The sequence below is a fragment of the Oratosquilla oratoria genome, chromosome 27 (assembly GCF_046742065.1).
Source record: "Oratosquilla oratoria isolate Oo_2021 chromosome 27, ASM4674206v1, whole genome shotgun sequence".
Lineage (NCBI taxonomy): Eukaryota > Metazoa > Arthropoda > Malacostraca > Stomatopoda > Squillidae > Oratosquilla > Oratosquilla oratoria.
In genome coordinates this window covers 47,694,919-47,710,606 of record NC_134803.1, presented here as the reverse complement: position 1 = coordinate 47,710,606, position 15,688 = coordinate 47,694,919, and the positions used below count along the sequence as shown (strand labels likewise).

General features: G+C 41.6%; 1 protein-coding gene across 1 annotated transcript; it reads left to right on the top strand.

The window, feature by feature from the left end:
* The first annotated feature begins 284 nt into the window (after positions 1-284).
* On the top strand, positions 285-15,516 carry OSCP1 (Organic solute carrier partner 1). The gene is made up of 9 exons (XM_076210562.1): positions 285-421; positions 6,160-6,345; positions 8,108-8,262; positions 10,890-11,054; positions 11,839-11,998; positions 12,999-13,152; positions 13,526-13,630; positions 14,071-14,202; positions 14,743-15,516. Exons 2-9 carry the CDS (start codon positions 6,234-6,236, stop codon positions 14,912-14,914), a joined length of 1,155 nt encoding a protein of 384 aa, XP_076066677.1. The 5' UTR covers positions 285-421; positions 6,160-6,233; the 3' UTR covers positions 14,915-15,516.
* The last annotated feature ends 172 nt before the right edge of the window (positions 15,517-15,688 follow it).

The following is a 15,688-nucleotide window of genomic DNA, read 5'->3' as shown; positions in this document are numbered from 1 at the left end:
TTACTCTAACCATTATGTATTTATAAAATATAACTTTCCCGGGTCACACCGCTCACTCCTTTGCTTTGTTTACATATACAATGACTGTACACGAGGGATCAACTGTTCAAGGATGCTGTTGCTATGACAACATGGTAAATCGTGGTATAGTATATTATTTCATACAATAAGCAAATTAATTTATTGTGTATCAATATATATGAATTAAATTACTAAATAATATTTCAAATAAATACAATTATAATCATTTTGATTTTAGTTTGGGTTATACCTAAATTAAGTTTTTCGGGGTGTTTGTTTATGACAACGCAATCCATTGTCGAAAGTCCGAAACTTCGTAAAAATGACAGTGTAACTGAAGCATGTAAGCAAGAAAGGAACGTTAGCTCACAACTTTTGTAGTTGGTGATTCAGCTTAAAAGTACGTATATTCTCGTGAGGGAGTTAATCAAATTGGAGATTGTTATATTAAAGGAAATATTACTGAAAATAATAAAATCGTTATATCCGTACAATAGGCTATTGATCTATCATCTTCATCTTGCACGTGTGTTAACCCACATTTAATATGATATTTTAAAGTATGTGTATTATTTGTTTTCTAATTCGTATGCATATTCGTCGTCAATAACGATGTAGGCCTATATAATAATAATTCCTACGATTGATCAAACTTGTGGCTATGACACATGCAATTTATTTTAATATCTAATGCATGACAAAACTTGATCTATTATAAAAAATCCTGAATCGAAATATACATTAAGTAATTTTTCTGCAAGATATTATAACAAGTAATCGTTGATGTTAATCTATACAAGTTTTCTTCAACTAGATCGAAGTTTTGTAAACACACATCCATTTCTTAATCAAATCATCACATTTGGGACAAACGTCATAGAACAAACCGCAATCACAGTTTTCCCACAATCCTGGGTACCATAAGTAGCAAACTTTGTTAGTTTTCATTCCTGAGTCGTTGGTAATTATCTAATGCGACAGCATCCTATGTGGGCGGTTCTTGACCCCGCCCACTCCAGATCATCTCTGTGACAAGGATGAGCTATCAGGACGTGCTCAGTGATAATTTAGATTACTTGTCTAACATCAACACCCTGTTTTCATCCTGGATTGGCACTTTGGTTACTTTACAATGTCCTGCAGTTACTTTTTGCCAAAGGCATTTGATATTACAGCCTTGGTGAGTTGACCTTCATCCATACAGGCGCAGACCCTACGAATGGACATTTTTAAGAAAACATAATACTTCGACCACAAGAAAAAAATTGGTAGAGATTGAAAAGATAATTGACTACAAATTGCAACCACTGTTTGGAAATAGAGGTCAGTTATGCAAGAAAGAAGCCAATCCATCAATGTACAGTAACATCTGTTAATCTAGCTTAATTGTGTGGACATTTGGTCACTCCAGCAAGCACCCAAGGGAGTGTCACGGATGATATCATTTTAAAGTCCAATATTCGATATAATTGTTTTAACTACCTCATTTTCATATATATCCGTGTATATTTCCTCATTTTTTATTTATTCTACACTAGAAATATACCAAGTTCAGCGAAACGTGTATTACGATATGAATTAAAGAGAATTTTTATGAAGACTTAATCCTGAGGAATAAAAATCTACAAATAGAATTATTGTTCGTTTTAACAAGAAGCCAATATCAAGCACCAGTAGAGATCAATTTGACTCAACATATGCATATACACGAATCCTGTTTCAAGATCTTGCTGTTTTCCTGGTCTCCTGTCTCTTCGTGGGGGTAATTCCCAAAGTGAGAAAGCGACTGAGACTGACAGTATATTCAGCCACTGTCAAAACAATTCTCCCACAAACAAAAACAAAATTCTAAAAAAAAAAAAAAAAAAAAAACTCCGATAATGGTGCGTGATGGTGGGATCTAGAAGAGACAATCTCCAGAAGTCCGAAGACAATCCACAAAGGTGTTGGTGTAGGCCCAATGGTCGCTCCGTATCGTAGTAAGATCAGGGGCACCTCAGTTTGGCACTAACCAGTACGACTTAGCAGTCATTCTTGAGATTCATCATCAGTATCCCTCGCCGCGCCAACATCAGTATCCCTTGCCGCGCCAACATCAGTATCCCACGTGCAGTATCCCTTACCCAAGTGCCGCTCCGGGGCAGTTATCAGTAACGCCTCCCTCGCCATTACCACTTCCCATATCCACCATCCCTTACTGCCTATTATAGCTATTGGCTTGCCAAATAATTAAAACATATTGTATTTAATGTCCCTATTGCAGAAAGGATAAGGGAAAAATATTTCACAATCTGTTTATTCTAACGCAAAATTCGTATATTACGGTAAAATATTCTCTGACCTTGTTTTTATTATAATTATTTTGTCAGCCTTGTGGGCGGCATATCCAGACTAAAATTGTCGCCCCACTAAATGTGCCACCCCAGGGCATATGCACCCCACCCTCCCCCATGTGAGGGCTCTGCCCACGTGGTACTAATATCATCTTCCCGCGTCGAAGCAGCACTAAAAACCCTGGGCAGGTCACCATGGCTCTTATGGGATTACCACACTGAGCTCCCAGTCTTTACCAACGCCGACGGTTGAGAGTTCGTTTGAGTAAACACAACTTCGGTTACAATATTTCGTATTTTCAAATCTCCAAATATCAAATTATCTTTCCGTCATATAAATAACAAAGCTAATGATAAAATAAGAAGTTGTGAAACTATACGAATATTAAATCTAGTGATGAGATGTTCGTATAGAAGTCTAGATTTCTATAAGTGGTTATATTCTAGTTCAGCGTTGTTCAACCTTTTTACCCTTGCGTAATCTTTAAAATATTTTGCATGTCTCAAGGAACCCCTGCACAAAAACAAAACAAAACACGTATACCATATCTTTCTCATTTTATTTTCATCGTAAAAATAGGTTAGATAGGATGATGTCCATATTACATTAATACAATAACCAAGAATATTTTGTGCGTGTTTAATTATATTACGTATATGAAATTAAATAAAAAATAAAAAGTGCACTAGCTTATCTCACTTGTTCTCGCGGAGCCCTTAGAGATCTTTTGCGGAACCTTAGGGTTCCGGGGAACTCTGGTTGAGAAACGCTGTTGTAGTTATTCAAATGGAGGTTGGAGGTAGGATGTGGGAGGAAAAATAGCCCAGTGTGATACCCCCTCCCCCCAAATCATCGCGAGGACCCGAGCAAATCGCACAGTCTGTCACGCAGAGTAACCACCCCCTGTGGTCTTTTTTCATATTTATTATGCTTATTATTCTCCTGTCTTCAGATTTGTAGATGATACACATGTAACAAAACGTTATCTATTCCACAATGTATTCAGCTATTAAAATGTGTTCCCCCAATGTCCTATGGTGACACCATTCACCTTCCGCAAGAGGAGAAATTTTTTATTCAGGAATTCAACCATTGCCTGAGTGCTATCGCTTTTAAGTATGTGTCAAGGAAGGCCTCCTTGATAGTAATGCTAATACTACTACTGATAATAATGATGATAACAATAATAATGATAATAGTAATAATTATAGTAATGATAATAATAAACAAATAATAATAATAATAACAAAATAATGATAATAATACATACATACATACATATACCAAGGCTTTTTCCCCCTTACCAGGGGGGTAGCCAAAAAGGACAAGGCACAAAAACATTCCCACCCATTTCATCCCCGAAAACACTCCACACCCCTCCACCCTCCCTCCCATCTCAGCACATCCTAGATGACGGGTCATCCCTGCACCCTGTCCACTGCCCTGGGTCAGAAGCAGTGTCGCAGGACACAGCACATCCACAGCAAGGCCGCTTCATTAAATCGGCGACCCCCCTCTCCGTCCCCCCATATAAAGGAGAGGACGGGGAGAAATCCCTTCGGGCTGTGTCAAAAATTTTTGCTCACACACACACTACCTCACCCCCATTCCCCCGTCCAATCCACCTCATGCATCACAACATTTTCCATATACAACCATTCTCCATTCACCCCTGTCTTCTGTCCTCTCCCGTCCTTCCTCAACCGACATTCCCCTCTTCCCCAAAGCCCCCTTCACCCCATCCATCCATCCATCTCATCCTAGGACGTCCCTTCATGTTCACTCCCTCCACATCTGCCTTCCATACCTCCTTTACTAGTCTTTCTTCACTCATTCTTTCCATGTGTCCAAACCATCCTAATACTCTTTCATCCACCCTATCTCCCAGCTCCCTTTCCACCCCTGTTCTCCTCCTCACTTCCTCATTTCTCACTCTATCTAGCCTAGTAACCCCCATCATACTTCTCAGACACTTCATCTCAAACACATTCAAGTTCCTTCTCTCTTCCTCTCTCATGTTCCATGTTTCTGCTCCATACAGTGCTGTTGGCACAATCACTCCTTCATACAGTCTCCTCTTAGCATCCATTCCCATATTCCTATTCCTTATTACACTTTTTAAACCACCAAGGCATTTACTCGCTTCTCTCAATCTACATTCTACCTCCACTTTCACTCCACCCTTCCCTGCCACATTTGCACCCAAATATCTAAAACTATCCACTTCCTCCAGTTGCTCTCCCTTAATGCTCACTTCCAGATTACTGCCACTTTCACCCCTTGTACATCTCATCACCTTACTTTTACCCACATTTATCTTCAGCTTTCTTCTATCACACACTCTCCCAAACTCTGTCACCAGCTTCCTCAATCCCTCCTCCGATCCTGCCACAAGCGCAGTGTCGTCCGCAAACAACAGCTGGCTCACCTCCCACTTTTCTCCATTTTCTTTAACCATCTCCAATCCCTGACCCACTACCCTTGCATTCACCTCTCGCACCACCCCATCCATGTATAAGTTGAACAGCCAGGGTGACATAACGCATCCCTGACGAAGTCCCACCTTTACCTCAAACCACTCACTCTCTCCATTTCTAATCCTGACACAAGCTCTACTACTCTCATAAAAACTCTTGACAGCTCCTAGAAGCTTTCCTCCTATCCCGTATATCCGCATAACCTCCCACAGTGCCTTTCTGTCTACCCTGTCGTAAGCCTTTTCCAGATCCATAAAGGCCCAGAAAACATCCTTCCCCTTACCTATAGCTTTCTCACATATCTGTCTTACCACAAAAATCTGATCTACACAACCTCTACCTGTCCTAAACCCACACTGTTCCTCACCAATTACTCCCTTTGTTCTCCTAATCCTCTCAATCAAGATCCTCCCATAAGCCTTCCCAACTACACTTAACAAGCTAATCCCTCTGAAACTACTACATTCACACTTGTCCCCCTTTCCCTTGTAAAGTGGAACTATACACGCACTCCTCCAGTCCTCTGGCACTGTACCTTCTCTCCAGCAAACATTAAATAACCTCACCAACTAGTCCACCATCACTATACCTCCTTTTTTAAGACATTCTGCATGGCATCCATCCAGACCAGGTGCCTTACCTGCTTTCATCATCTTAACTGCTGCCTTCACTTCATCCTTCCTTATTTCTCCTCCATTTTCCTCACTCATCACTCTCATTTTCTTAGCATTCCCCACTGCAGCTATCTTTCCCTCCCTATCCTCCTTCACATTAAGCAACTCCCTAAAATATTCTGCCCATCTTCCCCTTACTGCCTTCTCCTCCATTATCATCTCTCCATCTGCACCTTTTACCTTTTCTTCCCCACTTGATTCGCCTCCTCTTCCTCTCTTAATAATAATAATAATAATAATAATAATAATAATAATAATAATAATAATAATAATAATAATAATAATAACAAAAATAATCAAACAACAAGGGAGGATTATTAAGAACCCTCCCAAAACCAAAGTTCCTCTCTTGTACTCCCGCTCCTCCCCCTGCATCACTTCCTTGAGCAACCCCCACCCCATCTCCCCACCCACAATCGAGAGCGATCTAATATCCTAGTGCAAAGGGAAACGACACTGCACTTATGTCCTAGTGCAAACGGAAACGACACTGCACCAATGTCCTAGTGCAAACGGAAACGACACCACTAATGTCCTAGTGCAAACGGAAACGACACTGCACTAATGCCCTAGTGCAAACGGAAACGACACTGCACTACATTTACTAACCAACAACACCTTCATCTTCACCCACTTTTCTCTTCCACCCGCAGGAGTTGGCGGTAGGCGTGCTGTCCCCAGCAGAAGTTTCCCTGGCGTGTGTTCTTCCTTCGGCAGGCGGTGCATCATGACGCTACAGGCACTTCCGCTGCAGTTCCTCAACTTGGGCGGCGAGATGATGTACATCATCGACCAACGGCTCCGGGCCCAGAACATCCCTTACGACCGCGCTGCCAAAGGTAAGACATCATCCTTCTCTACCTCCCTAAAGAACAATCCCATCCTTGTGCCTATGAATACCCATTTTTCTTTATCGATATACACCTGTTACTTTTGATCCTCTCACCATTCTTTTCTTTGTGTCTTCTGTGTGGTGGACTATTCCCACACTGGTGTTAAATGCTTTATGTGGTGTTGTTTGGATTGGGATGTATACTTTGATTTTTTTTTACACAGAGTTCTGGGTTCTAGTACGACTGTTACGTTTTTTCTAGGGAGTCACTTATCGTGAGAAATTCTGCATTCAATTTCAAATTAATCGTATGCTTTCACAGGATATTTTTTTCGTTGTTAGTAGATTTAAGGGCAATGTCCTTCATTCGTTTACTAAGGTTAATACTTTTTTTTTCTTAACCAATGAAAAATTCCGCAAGGCTCACCTCAGAACAATCCCACACTGCCAAAGTGATGGGCATCGAGAGAGCATAGAGTTCGCGCGTAAGCTCATCCGACCGGTATCTGTAGTTGAAAGAAAAAAAAACACACACACACACTCTACGTCTCACTTCATGTGTAACAAGGAGTCGTTTTCTAAATAATCGCCCCGTGCCACTACGCATTAAATCGTGGGGAACTGACCTCAGTGGTCCCCGCAACACACTCAGATTGAGGCGCACCGGGCACTAGACTCGCGGCACTGTCCTGCCAGAGCTCCATCAGTGAGGCGCAACGGAAGACCTACCGAACCACCTCACTCATCATGTCACAGAAGTCGCAGGTTTACTGGCGTCGTGAGGACGTTATTCAACTGAGAGGACTGTACAAGGATAACGTGTGCCTGTGGAAAGTGAAACATCACTTGTACAAGGACAGAAATGCTATGGATAAACTGAGTAGCGTGCGTCATTCACTCACGGCAGTCTCGCCGTTTGGGCACAAGACGGGAAAAAAAGCCCGCACTTTTCACTCCCGCGCCAAGCCACCCTAACTCAAAAGGCTCGTAGTGTGATGTGGCCTAAGCGTCTCGTCATGTTGATAAACTTGCTATGTAAACGTTGAATGGGGGTTATGGACGTAAACATTTAAGGAAAGCAAAACTTAAAAATTATGTGTAAATACATACTAAATACAAGTAATGTGCCCTCTCCCTTGTTCATTACATCAGTAAATGCAAATGCTTATTCAGTTAACCCATATCCAAGGAGTTAATCAAGTATGCAAGTAGAGAGCAGAATCAAAGTTGTAACTGAATCACACCGACATTTTATAAGCGAAATTTGAACTTCACTAGACGCTTTCAAAAGTAGCTGACGCTACCGAGTACATGAGAAACAACCAAAGATTATGCTAGCCGCCGAAGGGAGGGGGGTTCGGTACAGGAATGGTGAAAGGAAGTGCTACTTAATTATGGAGTGTAATACTGCTACTGCCCATGGGAGTAGAATTTTTCGTCCACGGGGATGTATGGATCCATTCATTATTCTTACTTAGAAAAAAAAAAAAAAAACAGATTTAGGATCATGGCTAATCAGTATGCAGGGCTATAAAGAATCCTTAACATGTGTTCATTAGCAATAGCCCCTTTCATACAAAAATGTCTTTTCAAATCCCAACCGACTTTTCTTCCTTACCCACAAAAACTGATCACGTGAAAGCTGGTGGCATGACCTACATGTTCCTCATCCTTATCCTAGTTGCACTGAAGATATCTAACTGTATATATAGTGTGCAATGTTCCAATATATATACATATATATATACATACCGTGTATCACCCCACAGTGCGTAACGACATCGTCGCCATCATGCTGAATCGCCGGTTTGTGGAGGAACTGTTCAAGCCACAGCCAATGTACAGTCGGAAGGCCCTCCGCACTGTCTTTGACAAGCTCGCCCACGGTTCGATCATGAGGCTGAACCAGCCCAGTATGGACAAGGTAGGCAGTGGTTGTACCAGATTTTATCCACTTAGGGATGCCACTTGGTACTTTTATTTGTTTATTTTACACACACACGGCTCAATGGAGCAGTGGTAACGTTCGCAACCGCTACCCCAGCTGTCCGAGGTCGGATCCCGCCCAGGGTTGAAATAACTTTAGTATCGCTACGCTGCTAGCCGTTACTCCAACTATCGTGGGCGGAGAGTTGTGCGTGTGTGTGTAAGGTCACAGCATTACCCATAGGTCGGTCATATATGAGGTCTGAGCTCTCATATAGGAGGGTAATCGCTGTCGATCACGAGCCCAACACGTGATCCAAGACCATGGTGAATCACACACACAGAAACGATCAGAGACGAAAACTCTTGCTTGCTTGTTCCGATTTTGGTAAAATGGGAACAAGCAAGCATACTACACTACAATTTTAGTAAAAAAAAAAAAAAAAAAAAAAAAAGAAGCTCTGTACATAGCCACCAACAAATGTACAAATAATAGAGTAGGTGACATTAAACTATTAAAGTCAACAACACTACACGCAGCAAGAGAATGGAAGAAGGCGGGACATCAGATCACTAGAAGCACCCGACGGAGTGCCAATCCGATCAGCCCGCAGGATTTCGGACTTCCTTGAACCCAAACCAATTGACCTATCCTTGTACCCTTTCACTCCCCACACATTTCCTGTATTTAATGTCAGTTTTTCTGTAGTGTAAACATTCTTTCTGAAGAAGCACCACAGTGCGAAACTAGTCAAAGAATAAACTCTTGTTCTATTTGTGTGTTTTCCCTCTGCCTCTCATATATATATATATATATATACATATATATATATATATATATATATATATATATATATACATATATATATATATATATATATGTATGTATGTGTGTGAAAGAATGTAGAAGGGGTAGCCTGGCTGGAAGGTAAACACTGATGGGGAGAACATTTTTAATAAGTTGGGCGTCTGAGAATGGTAATGGTTCGTTCTGACAGCGAGAGGGGTGTGTGTGTGTGTGTGTAGGGGGGGTGATGCGCGTCAGCTTGGTCCTCCGAGGTGATCTGTGGGAGGTGACGGCGATGCTCAAGTGGTGTCACAAGGCGGTCTTGGGGGAAATATCGACGAAGTTGGTGGGGATGTATACGCGTGTTGCTTCCGAGGCTGTCTGAATCATAGGTGATTTCCGTCCAGCTTACATACCAAGTCAAGTTATGACCCGAGCTCTAATTGATCACTAGGGAGAAATGTCGATGCCGCTGGGAAACTAGATAGAGATATTCTCAGGCCGCAGACTTGGCTGGGATGGACCTTAGATGGAGCTGGGAATTACACGTGCGTTCCTAGGAGACTCGGTTTGTCCGGCTCGACGTGGCCGGGTATTCATGATCGGTGGTCCCTGGGGACTTCAGGGTGTCGAGCGGTTGGGGACGGAGATGCAGGTGCGTTCCCAGTGAACATCGTGCGAACCAATAGGGTCATGGGATTGTGAAAGGACAAATGCCTAACAATATGTATATATATATATATATATATATATATATATATATATATATACATACATATATATATATATATATATATATATATATATATATATACCAAAGGCTCTTTTCCCCTAACAAGGGGGTAACCAAAATAACAAAGGCATAAAATCCACTCCCACCCATTCCACTCCCATTCACCCCAATCTCTCTCTTATCTTGGCTCCTCCTGGATGACGGGTCATCCCTGCATCTCGCCCGCTGCCCTGGGTCAGAAGCAATGTCACAAGACACAGCACATCCACAGCAAGGCCGCTTCATTGAATTGTTGACTCCCCCCCTTTCCGTCCCCTCATGCAGAAAAAAAGAGAAGACAGGGAGAAATCCCTTTGGGCTGCATCAAATTATTTTTTTTTTCACACATACTCCCTCACCCCCATCCCCCACCCACTCCCTTTCATGCATCACAGCATTATCCATATACAACCATTCTCCATTCACCCCTGTCTTCTGTCTTCTCCCATCCTTCCTCAACAAACATTCCCCTCTTTCCCAGTGCCCCTTTTACCCCACCATCCATCTCAGCCTTATGTTCACTCCTCCTACCTCTGCCTTCCACTTCTGTTTTACTAATATTTCTTCACTCATTCTTTCCATGTGTCCAAACCATCCCAATACTCTTTCATTGACCTTATCTCCCAAATCCCTTTCCACATTATGAATTTAGTATGAAATTGAGTACAAGGATCTGATTATGAGGGTCTTAATACCCCTGCCCTCTCACAGCCATTTCCTTGAAAATAGGAAGAGAATCCCATAGTGGTGGGGGACTTGTTTGACCAGGTTACATCCAATACATGTAGTTGATATTAGGCAATATTATATATTTTGGAAAAGGAAATTCAATATCTGGACAAACTGAGTATGTGAGACGTTAGCCTCAGCTGTATAAGATAACTTGGCAGCTGGAATAAAGATACACATCTTTGCACCTAAGAAATTAACCAATATGGACTTCCTTTTGAGTGCAGGAAGAATGTCCCTTAGTTAAATGAAATTGCACTGTGGTAGCCAGAAAATCAAATGTGGTAAGAATGAAATGTGGACTTCAGAGGGCTATTGTATGAATTTTTGGTTTCAGCTCTATGACCTGATGGTGATGGCACTCAAGTACCAGATGGTGAAGTGTCCACGGCCAGAGGACCTCCTCCTCATCACCCTTAATCATCTAGATGCCATCAGGAACTTTGTCACAACACACAATGTCATCACCCAGGTCGAGGCTGTATATTCACTCTTCCTCAAGGTAAGATTTAGGACAGGAAATTGTTTTTTTATTCAGATGCATTAAGGAAGCTGCCAATACATGCAATGGAACAAATTTATGGACTTATGCCATATCAGAATGAGACATTTCACTGCTACAAGACTATGTATATCTCTCCACATTTATCTTGCAAACAAGTCTCCTTGTGCATATGTGTGTTTTTTGTATTTCTTCATAGTCTTTAAGCATTTAGTTTTTCTTAATTAGCTCTCAAGACCTTGTGAAACCGTCCCATCTCTAATAAAAAGATCTATGCCAACATAGTCCACCTCTAGCAAATTGAATGCTGTAATAATCACCTCTTTCTCTTCAATCCATCAACTTTGAGCTTGGTTACTGCTCCTTGTATCCTCTTGATTTTATTTATAAGCTGCATTTCTTCACATCCTTTAGACATTTAGTCTTTCTCAATATATTCTCATGACATCATAAAGACCTCCCATCTCTAATCAGGAGATCTTTTCCGTCAATGTAGTCTCCCCTTTTGTGATCTGAATACTGTAATTAAATCACTTACTCTTCAGATCCTTTACTTTTAGTCTCATCTCATATGATATATCTACTAGGCTGGGAGCCCTTTATTTTCTCTTAAACTTGCTTATATCTTTCACTATGTGCAAGGACTATACCACTGATACATATTACAGTTTTGGATGGATTAGGATTTGTATGAGTTTTTCCATTATCTCTTTATGTCTGTGCAGAGAAGCTTGTGCAGTTGTCTGAGGTTATCTGCTACTGTTTGAGGTTTTTAATATTGCAGGTATACCGGCACATGTCAGCTGGGGCATTGTATGATATCCGCATAGCTCTGCTGGGGTTTCTGCAGGACACAGCCATCAGGGTTTCTGTTTTTCTGAAGGATGGCAGTCAGACACCCCAGGGTATCTTTGTTCTCAGAAGCAATGGGCCTGTTCCTTCAGGTGAATCAAATTGTGGGTAGGGAGTTTTCTGAGCATCATTGTGGACAGTGTTAGCTACTGTGGGTGACAGAGGACAAGACGGTAGGGACTGATCAGGTGTATGTGAGTGGTCCCTGGAGGCGACCATGGTGTAATAGGTAACCATGCCTACCTGGCAAGTAGGAAGTCCTGGGTGGTGTTAGCTTTACAATAATGCTCCCTATCCAACATGGTGCAGGAAGTAGGATCCTGTAAACATTGCATACTCCCAGATTGCCCCTCAGAGTGTGGGGCCTAGTGGGGGAGATGTGCGAGTGGTTACTGGAGGCAACTGTGGTGTAGTCAGTAAGCACACCTACCCAGCAAATGAGAAGTCCTGGGTTTGATTCCCCATCAATGCCAGCTTTTCAGTGATGCTCCCTATCTAAAAAGGTGTATCTTTAAAAACTTGCCAGAGAGGTGACTCATGTGCATGGTTTTATCTTATGTATCTTCCCGTTTTCTGGATCTGGGGGGGCTTATTTCTCTTATTTATATTATTACTATCATTATTGATAAAAGCCAAGAGATGTACGAGGGAGTGGGTGGTAGTGAGTTGGAGATAAATCTGAAGGAGAGAGGTTAGAGGAAGTGGATAGCTTTAAGTATTTAGGGGACGAGGGAGGGTTTTCATATAAGTGAAATGGCTGGCACTCTTGTGGATGTGCTGTGGCTCACTGCATTACTTCTGACCTAGGTAGTGGGCAGGAGACATGGATGACCACAAGTAGCTAAGATGAAAGAGAAAGAAATGGGTGGTAGATGGGAGTGGAATGAGTGGGACTGGGTGCATGCCTTGGCTGGCAACCTCCCTTATACAGGGGAAGAGACCCTTGGTATATAGATAAGTATTTTTAGCAGCGTTAGAGAAATTTTGAGACTTGATGGTGATATAAGTAATGATGAATAATGAAGGACGTTGTGGGTTGCTGGGTTAATGTAGTTGTGATTACAGTGTCTTCCCCCTCCCTCTCCTGTGCAGGTGTGGATGTTCCAGGGAATGTGCATGTATTTGATGAGAATGGAGAGGTGCATCAAACATTCCATTTTGTACCAGGTGAACAGTACTCAAGTTCAGAACAGCCTGGCAGCCTTGAGATATTTGGGGACCGGTGCACTGCCCTGGGCAGGAACATGTGAGTACATATACTGTATCCATTTTAATTACTTATGTATAGTTTTATTTTCCTGTATGAGAGTATTGACTCCATAAACTTTATGCAGTCAATATTGATGAGTTTTGTGACATCTTTTATCATAATTATATTCTTTTTAGATTTTATGGCTAATGAGAGATTTTTTATTCAGCTGTGGATGCTGGACTTGAGATTGAAGTGCACCTTGTGGAATTGTCCACCCCATCAGCTGAACAAAATCATCTGTTGTTAGCTAGCTGTAACAAAATCTATAGATGTTGCTATCATTCAGAAAGGGATAAAGTTAAGATCTACCATTTCTTCCCAAACTGTGGTATGACTCTGGGGCTGTGAACAGTATCCCTGCTTGCAGGTACTCAAGCCCAGAGGATGAGGAACCTGTTGGGCCACATCAGCGAGGTGTCCGAGGCCAAGACTCTCACTCACCTCCAGGGGAATTACCCTCCAACATTTTAGGGTTAGTAGTTTCCCATAGTGCCTCAACAGAATATGGGTGAAGTGTAGATGGAATTTCCTGCAGTTTGACTAGTTGATGGGACCACTGTCCCTTCATATATCTCGGGAAATCTGATCCTTATCATGTGTAATGGGGGACTTAGCATCAAGTAAGACAGATTTTCAAAAATGTTTCATTGTGTGTCCATAGAAATATATAGGCTCCTCTTGGTCTACAAATATGGATGAAAGTTGGCGTAGTAATGATGATAATAATGATAGTAATTATGAACACTTTTCAGTAATTGTCAATTAGAAAGACCCTCCCTATTACACTTTGTTTTTGGTTCTGTATGTAAAAAGGGTAGAAAATTTAAGACAATGAATAAAAAACAGGCACAGCACCACTGTGGAAAGAATATGCTAAAAATATATTAGCTTAGATTACTGTGGACTTTACAGTGAAGCAAACAGTGCAGATGGTATGCGAGCAAGGGAGGAATTGAACCTGTTGGCACAGCTCATTGGGTCAGCAGCCTCTGCTACCAGGAAGGAGTTTCGTCTTAACCTATTCACCTCAGACCAGGAGGAAGAGTAAGTATATTTTCTAACATTCAGTGTTTTAACCCTTTCCCTACACAGTCAAATAACATTGCCTGGCAGCAGCCAGAACAGGTGTTCATCTTGAATATGAGTGAAAGTTTAGTCGAGATGAGTTTAAGCCTCTCAGCATGCAGGGGATTTACCTTGGCTTTGTAAGATTTCTTAGCAGCAGCCAGAACAAATATATAGGTTGTGAATAGCAGTAAAAAGTGCAGTCGAGACATTAAATTACTTCACTGTGCAGGGTTTTTGCTTGAACTAAATTGCTTGGTAGGAGCCAGAATAAAATTAAGGTGGAAAGCAGGAGTGAGAGGGTCTGGAGAGGTAGGAGCTGGTTACCTGGGAACTGTGGATCTTCTGCAAGAGAGACCTGGTGCAAAAGGCTGGCCAACTTCATTCTTTTAATTTAGTGTTCATTTTCATTATTCCTTCTATTTATTACCCATTTTTATGTTGTTTTTTTCATCTGGTTTAATGGATTTTCTATTGTACTACTCCTCTATAGTATTCCTTTATCTTATGCCTCGCCAGGGACAATAGTCAGCTTGATATGGAATCCGCTGACCAGATCATCAAAATTGATGGTGGCTGCCGTGGAGATAGGCCTGAGCTTGGCAAGATATTTGGAGAACTGCTAACCCTAGATGACCCAGAGCCTGTTGACAAGGGCCAGGACCTACTTGACCTCATGGACAGCATATAGAAGAGCCAACCTGGGCACTACTATCACAGCTAGAGACTAAGAGAGAGATCAAGCCAGACAGAGGGAAAGAGAGGGAGAGATAGAGAAAGTGAGAGACTAAGAAAGAGTGGGCAAGAGAGACTAAGACAGAATGAGTGGGAGAGAGAGAGACTGAGACAGAGGGAGTGGGAGGAAGATTAAGATAGAGACACACTGAGAGAGAGAGACTGAGAGTGAGAAAGAGAGACTAAGAAAGAGAAACTAAGACTGCTAGAGTGAGAGAGAAACTAAGGCAGAGAGTGAGAGAGAGACTAAGACAGAGAAAAAGTATTCTCAAGACTGAACATTAAAAAAAAACAAAAAACTGCAGGAACCTTACTGCAAAGTATAGTCCAGGTTTATTGTCAAGAGGCCTCAGTTTCTTTTCATCTTCAACATGACATTTTTTTTTTTTTTTTTGCAACACCTGTTTCATTCAGTTGAGGTGGAAAGGCAATTAACCCTCTGACATGGTGATGCTATTCAGGGTAATATAATAATAATCTCATTTAGTTGAAAATACATCACTACTTTCTTTACACCCCATTCTGTAAGATTAAATAAATCTGCAGAATGCTGTGGTACTGTCCAGTATAATGTGACCTATGTAATATTGTGATGGCAACTTTCCTAGTCAGTACTTTTAAGCTTCCTTATACATAGGTTCTATACTTAATTAATATAAAGTAAAGGAGCCACACCTCAAGAAACCAGCCATGGCCATCAGATCAAGCCATAAGTCACTCGGTGAAGAAA

Bases quoted from the DNA above. Each gene is read 5' to 3' on its own strand.
- OSCP1 (XM_076210562.1), top strand. From the start codon at position 6,234: ATGACGCTACAGGCACTTCCGCTGCAGTTCCTCAACTTGGGCGGCGAG. The intron at 11,999-12,998 runs GTGAATCAAATT...TCTCCTGTGCAG, and splicing joins CAATGGGCCTGTTCCTTCAG to GTGTGGATGTTCCAGGGAAT. The intron at 13,631-14,070 runs GTTAGTAGTTTC...TGGACTTTACAG, and splicing joins TTACCCTCCAACATTTTAGG to TGAAGCAAACAGTGCAGATG.